This window comes from Euprymna scolopes, chromosome 7 (genome assembly GCF_053919585.1).
Source record: "Euprymna scolopes isolate OS-2025 chromosome 7, ASM5391958v1, whole genome shotgun sequence".
Classification (NCBI taxonomy): Eukaryota; Metazoa; Mollusca; class Cephalopoda; order Sepiida; family Sepiolidae; genus Euprymna; species Euprymna scolopes.
In genome coordinates this window covers 314,723-322,266 of record NC_136488.1, presented here as the reverse complement: position 1 = coordinate 322,266, position 7,544 = coordinate 314,723, and the positions used below count along the sequence as shown (strand labels likewise).

At 46.4% G+C, this 7,544-nt stretch overlaps 1 protein-coding gene across 1 annotated transcript; it reads left to right on the top strand.

The window, feature by feature from the left end:
* Window positions 1–1,847: 1,847 nt before the first annotated feature.
* LOC145280173 (uncharacterized) lies at window positions 1,848–6,068 on the top strand. The gene has a single exon (XM_080131937.1). It carries the CDS (start codon window positions 1,848–1,850, stop codon window positions 6,066–6,068), a length of 4,221 nt encoding a protein of 1,406 aa, XP_079988063.1.
* The last annotated feature ends 1,476 nt before the right edge of the window (window positions 6,069–7,544 follow it).

Here is a 7,544-nt window from a genome sequence, read left to right as displayed (position 1 = left end):
TTCAGTTTTACCTTTCTTGACGGACAATAAACCTGTAGAAAAAACACCAAGTCTCAGAGTCTTGCTTGTCGACAAGAGTTTATGCTAACTGTTTAAGGGTCGCATACATTTCCACGAAATACACGCTTCTCAAAAACAGTACAGTAAAACGAAGGCCCTTCCTTAATCGTCGGATGTTTCACGGTCAACAACTGTAAGAACTACGAACGCTGCTCAAACAGTAGTGTCACACAGTTCGCTCAAAAGAAAAAAAAGACACACAAAAAAGGGTTTAAAAAAAAAAAAAAAAAAAAAAATTTTCTCTTTCATTCCTTTTCGTTTATCACCATCCACCTTATTATTATTATTATTATTATTGTACGATGGCAGACAATGTGTCAAACCGCTCAAAGAGCCATGCCTCCCGTCGTTCTCGGTCTTCCAGTAAGTCGTCTACAGCAGCCGCCACGGCCATCGCCCAGGCTAAGGTAGAAGCAGCCAAAACGCGTCTAGCCTTCGTCGGCAAGGAACAAAAAATAAAGATTGAGATAGAGAGACTACAGCGCGGGAAGGAATTTGAGCTAAAAATGGAGTTGGAAACACTGCAGCTCGAACGCGAAATGGCTGTGGCCATAGCTGAAGCAGAAGTTTTGAAGGAAGCTGCTGACGAGGCGAACGAACGGTCCAGCTGCAGCCATCCAAAACTTGACTGTACTCCTGTTGATCCTGACGTGCGTGTCAGGGAATATTTAGCCGACCAAGCAAGTCAGCCGAAACAAAAGATGACTGCACCCCAGCCACTTACGAACGAAATAGCTCAGGTATACCAATGTAACCAGTTTGACAGTGGCGAACAGCTTACTCCCCTCAGACAAGGGAGCTTGGACGGAGCTACTCAAACAGACCCCCCCCCTGTTATCAGCTATCATTCCGCTGACTCGCATGTTGAAGACGTCAACCATCACCCCACCAACAACAGGGACACTTCTCAGTCTCAATATACCTCGGACCTCGTGAGATACTTCACCCGGCGTGAATTAATCACTACCGGAAACCAGCCTTTAACGACAGGCCCGAGGATTATAGGTCATGGAAACGGTCCTTCCAGGGTGCCACCAGACATCTTGGCCTCTCACCCAGCGAAGAAATGGACCTCCTCGTAAGATGGCTCGGTGGAGAGTCAAGGGAACACGCTAAAAGACTGAGGTCAGCCCACCTGAACCACCCAGAGAGAGGACTCGTGAGAATATGGACGCGACTCGACGAATGTTACGGCGCCCCGGAAATAATAGAGGAAGCCCTCCTCAAACGAGTGGACGACTTCCCTAGACTGTCGAGCAGCGATCTCCCCAGACTCAGGGAACTCAGCGATCTTGCTACTGAGATCTTGTCAGCTAAAGAAGATGGAAATCTTCCTGGTTTAGCTTTCCTTGACACTGCTCGAGGGCTTTGCCCCTTTGTAACTAAACTACCACCTTTCCTTCAAGACAGATGGCTATCTGTTGGTTCAGAGTATAAGGAGCGGCACCTTTCCACCTTTCAACATATTCACAAATTTCATCACACAGCAAGCCAGGGTCAGAAACGATCCCGGCTTCAAGGCCAGCCTGTCAATAGGCAGGTTTTCTTCACAGGAGAGCAAGCAAAGGATAGTATCGGTAAATAGGACTGAAGTGTCCCCCCCAGGATTAAACACCATACACCGGCAAAACAGGGAAAATGAAGACTTCACCCAGTACTGCCCATTGCACAAAAAGTTTCACCCTCTGTCGAAATGCCGTGCCTTCCGAGAGAAACCTTTGAGAGAGCGTGAGACCTTTCTAAAGGACAGCGGCATTTGCTTCAAGTGTTGCTCATCCACAGCACACATGGCAAGATCTTGCAGAGCGAACATTCGCTGCAGCGAGTGTGACAGCGAAGAACATAATACTGCCCTCCATCCAGGACCACCACCACGGACTGCCGTCATAAGATCCATTGCAGAGAACGGCGGGGAGGACGATGCGCTAACAGCTAGGGGAGTGTTTTCGCAATGCACTCAAGTTTGTGGTGACAATCTCTCGGAAAAGTCATGCTCGAAGATATGTTTGGTCAAAGTTTACCCTGCCAACCAACCAGAGAAGGCAGCGAGGATGTATGCCATCATCGACGAACAGAGCAACAGGTCACTAGTACATTCTGACTTTTTCGACACCTTCAAGAATGAGGGGCCCAGTTTCCCCTACTCCTTAAAAACATGTGCTGGAGTGATAAAGACTACGGGAAGAAGAGCGACAGGCTTCTGGGTGGAATCCCTAGACGGAGAAAACAGTCTCCCACTTCCAAGCCTCGTCGAATGCAACAAAATACCTAACGAAAGATCCAGCATCCCGACTCCTGAGGCAGCCCTTCACCATCCCCATCTAAAGAAAATATCCCATCTCATCCCTCCCGTGGAACCCAAGACCCCTGTAATGCTCCTTTTAGGGCGCGACATTTTGAGAGTACATAAAGTACGCAAACAGATAAATGGCCCCCATGATGCCCCATACGCTCAACGACTGGACCTAGGATGGGTCATAGTAGGCAATGTCTGTTTAGGCAGGTTTCACCCACCCACGACAATAAATACACTGCATACTTTCGTATCCGATGGCGGGCGCCCTACTCTGTTTGAACCATGTCCCAATGATTTTACGGTAAGAGAGATCTACAGCGATAAGAAGCCACACTCTCCAGAGATGGAGGACTACCTATTTCGGCGAACCAAAGACGACGAAAGGGTGGCACCCTCTATCGAAGATACTGCCTTTTTGCACATCATGGAACGAGGCACCAGGAAAAACAGAAATAACAGTTGGGTTGCTCCACTGCCATTTAGATCCCCACGACGTCGTCTCCCACAAAACCGAGCACTAGCGGAGAAACGACTTTCTTCACTAAAATGCAGCCTTGATAAAAAACCAGAGATGCAGCGTCATTTCCTATCCTTCATGGAAAAGCTGTTGGAAAACGGCCATGCTGAAGTAGCCCCCCCACTCAATAAAGGGGAAGAATGTTGGTATCTGCCTATCTTTGGCGTGTACCATCCCAAAAAACCTGGGAAAATTCGAGTGGTCTTCGACTCCAGCGCCAAACACGACGGAGTGTCCTTGAATGACGTTTTAATAAGTGGGCCCGACCTGAACAACACTCTAATTGGGGTCCTTACCCGCTTCAGGAAAGAAATCGTTGCCGTCACTGCTGATATTGAACAGATGTTCCACTGTTTTTTGGTGAAGAAAGAACACAGAAACTTTTTGAGGTTCCTCTGGTATCGTGACAACAACCCTACCAGGGAAATTATTGAGTATCGGATGAGGGTGCACGTCTTTGGTAACAGCCCTTCCCCAGCTGTAGCTATCTACTGCCTCAGACAAGCAGTCAAAAAGGGTCAGCTCAACTATGATCCAGCAGTTGAAGAGTTGGTCAATCGGAACTTCTACATTGACGACTGTCTAAAATCACTCCCCACGGTTGAAGCTATAGTCTCCCTGCTCCAAAGAACGCGAGACATTCTCACTGGATCAAACTTAAGGCTACATAAAATAGCCTCTAATAAAGAAGGAGTCATGACGGCAATCCCAACTGAAGACCACGCGAACAACCTAAAGGACCTGGATTTGAGCAGTGATGAACTACCCATGCAGCGCAGCCTTGGTCTAGAGTGGCACCTTAAGACTGACACATTTACGTTCAAGGTACCGGTGATACAAAGGCCCTTTACACGCAGAGGCGTCTTATCAACCCTCAACAGTCTATACGACCCCCTGGGATTTGCTGCTCCCGTCACCATTCAAGGAAAATTTATCTTGAGAGAGCTGACCAGTGAAAACAGTGATTGGGATTCACCTCTTCCTCAAGAAATGCATAGAACCTGGTCCTCATGGAGAGACTCATTGGAAGCACTAAACGAAATCCAGATCCCTAGGGCCTTCACAACCATACCGCCCTCAACAGCAACATGTAAAGAGCTACACATTTTTTCCGATGCGTCAACCAAGGCCATCGCAGCGGTGGCCTACCTGAAGGTTACTGACAGCGACGGAAACAACCAAATCGGTTTCGTCATGGGGAAGGCCAAACTTGCTCCACGACCCGAACATTCAGTTCCCAGGCTAGAACTCTGCGCCGCCCTCCTGGCCACTGAACTGAGTGAGATAATCTCTTCTGAGATTGACATGCAACTCCAATCAACTACTTTCTATACAGACAGTAAAGTAGTCCTAGGCTACATACATAACGAGACCAGACGTTTTTATATGTATGTCAGCAACCGCGTATTGCGTATACGGAAATCTTCACACCCCAATCAGTGGAGATATGTACACACCGACAAGAACCCCGCTGACTTAGGTACTCGCTCTGTACACGCATCACACCTCCAGAGAACTACTTGGCTAAACGGTCCCGACTTTCCCCTGTTAGGATGCAAAATCCACCCCGAAGAAACCAGATACGATCTAATCAATCCTGGTACAGACTCTGAGGTCCGTCCGCAAGTGCTCACTCTAACCACATCTTCAGCGAGTCTGCGGTTTGGATCCCTACGTTTTGAGAGATTCTCTACTTGGCTGTCAATAACCAGAGCCTTAGCCAACCTTATACACATTGCCCACACCTTTCACCAATCCCAAGCTGCCACAGATAACGTATGTAAGGGGTGGCATTACTGTACGAAGACACGCACGGTGGACGAGCTCCTACAAGTCAAGAACATCATCATCCGAGCCGTGCAAGAGGAAACGTACGCTGAAGAACTCTCGAGCATACGGAATAAGAGCGAGCCCCCAAAAGGAAGCCCACTAAAGAGTCTCAACCCGTTCATCGATAGTCATGGCCTACTGAGGATCGGAGGCCGCGCCGGCAAAGCCGACATTGAGACTGAAAGGAAACACCCTATCATCATCCCAGGGAAACACCATGTAGGATCATTGATCATGGGCCACTATCACGAAAAAACCAAACATCAGGGTCGCCTGTTCACAGAAGGAGCTATCCGTGCTGCAGGATTTTGGATGGTTGGTGGGAAGAGATGCGTAAGCCGACACATTTACCGCTGCATCACCTGTAGAAAACTCCGGAGTCCTACCCAAACACAAAAGATGGCCGATCTCCCAACCGATCGTCTCAGCACCTGCCCCCCCTTTACCAACGTCGGTTTGGATGTATTTGGTCCTTGGGCCATTTCCTCGCGCCGAACAAGAGGCGGTCTTGCCAACAGCAAGCGGTGGGCAGTAATGTTCACATGTATGAGCACTCGCGGCATCCACATCGAAGTCATTGAATCACTGACCACTTCTAGTTTCATCAACGCGCTAAGACGCTTTTTTGCAATTCGTGGTCCTGCCAAACACATACGTTCTGATTGCGGAACCAATTTCGTGGGTGCTTGTAGGGAGTTGGGTATCGAATCAAATGGGGATAAAAACTCTGTCACCAAATATCTAACAGAGCAGGGCTGCGTCTGGTCATTTAACCCTCCTCATGCCCCACACATGGGAGGAGTTTGGGAGAGAATGATTGGCATCACGAAAAGAATATTGGATGCTATGTTTTTGCAACACAAGCAAAGACTGACCCATGAGCTACTCACCACATTCTTAGCAGAGGTCACTTCAATAGTCAATGCCCGACCTCTAGTTCCTGTATCGACAGATCCTGACGAACCTTCCATACTCACACCAGCAACCCTCCTTACTCTGAAAGCAGGTGTTTCCTTTGAACACGAGAGTGGCCACGGATCCAAGGACATCATCAGAAGCCAATGGAAGTTCGTTCAACATCTAGCTGAGACCTTCTGGAGCAAGTGGAGAAAAGAATACCTCTCCTCTATCCAGACACGCACTAAGTGGAGAGCAGATCAACCCAACCTGGAACCAGGAAATGTAGTGCTGTTCAAGGACGACCAAGCTGCTAGAAATGAGTGGCCCTTGGGACTGATTACATGCGTGTTCCCCAGCGAGGACGGTCTAGTTAGGAAAGTGGAGGTTAAAACCTCCAGAAAAGACGGCATCAAACACCTCCTCAGACCCGTTACAGAGATCGTCTTTCTTTACGCCAGGGATTAACGTTTTTATGACGTTACTACGTCAGGCGGGGAGTGTTCTGCCTAGGGTAACAGATTTATTAGCAGCCATCTGTACTTCCCGGCCCCTCTAGTTCAGGGGTTTATTTCTGACTTAACACCGGCTACACAACCGGTGTTCAGGACCAGTTTGCTGTCTCGACAAACAACCATAGTTAGTTTCCATCCTTAAAAACATTTAGACATTTTTGGGCATCTTCGGTAAGCAATACATTTTTCATATTTCTAATTATAAAATCAAAATAACGCAAGCATTATTTTTTAGTATTATTTACTTTATTCGAATGAACTTTGTTTATCTTCTCACCACGTGTGGAACCCTTTAGAATTTGACTGTTACAGTTTAATTGCCTTTTTTCCAATCATGCCCAAATGATTTAGTTTCATAAGCTATCGAACTATCTAAGACCTTTATAAATTCACACCTTCATTTTGTATTAACGCGTTCCTGAAACAATGTATTTTTTCTATTCCTTTCAGTTTTACCTTTCTTGACGGACAATAAACCTGTAGAAAAAACACCAAGTCTCAGAGTCTTGCTTGTCGACAAGAGTTTATGCTAACTGTTTAAGGGTCGCATACATTTCCACGAAATACACGCTTCTCAAAAACAGTACAGGTCTATTTCATAAGATTTTCAGCTATAGTAGAGCTGGAAATCTCTTCTAAATTATTAAATCCTTTCTGTCTAATAGGTCTATAAGAGTAGTGGTTGATGGGCAGAAATCAGAAGCTCATAGTATTAATGCTGGAGTCTCTCAGGAGTCCATCCTGGGTTCAATTCTCCTTTTCTGATCTGCATTAATGATCTTCCAAATCACATCCTTAGATCATTCATAGACATTTATGCTGACTACACTACCATCTATGGCAGCACATCAAAGGCCGTAAATGAACAAGTTCTCTCTGATTCTCTCTTCTCTGATCTTGAGCACATGGTACAATGAGAAAAGAAATGGCTGGTTACTTTTAATGCATTTAAAACCAAGCTTCTATCTTTACATCATCAACGCTCTGATTCCCATCTGGCATATTCTGCAGACGAACGTAGCCTTTCAAAAGGTCTAACCCCCCCCCCTCATGGCTGCTGTGCAGGAGAACAAACAGAAAGGTTGGCTTGTTATAGATTATCAGGAGCTAAAAAAGTATGTGGACCGGCATATGATAAACGTGAATATTTGTTTACAAAAATTGAGGGAATGGAGACAGCAGGGACCAATTGCCTATTTGCGAGTATATGTTGATAAATCTCTTTGGCTGTTTGAATCATAGAGATCAAGGGACAGCGATATTGTATTACCTGCCTTGGATTTGGGCGTAATGTCACCCCTTTAATAATACTGTCCTCAGCCAGAATAAGGCCATAAATGCGGCTACATCTTTGTATATTGATGACATTTTTATGAATGAAAGTGTGTGTTCTGCAACCCGTGTCAAGGAACGTTTGGAGAAGTTTAGT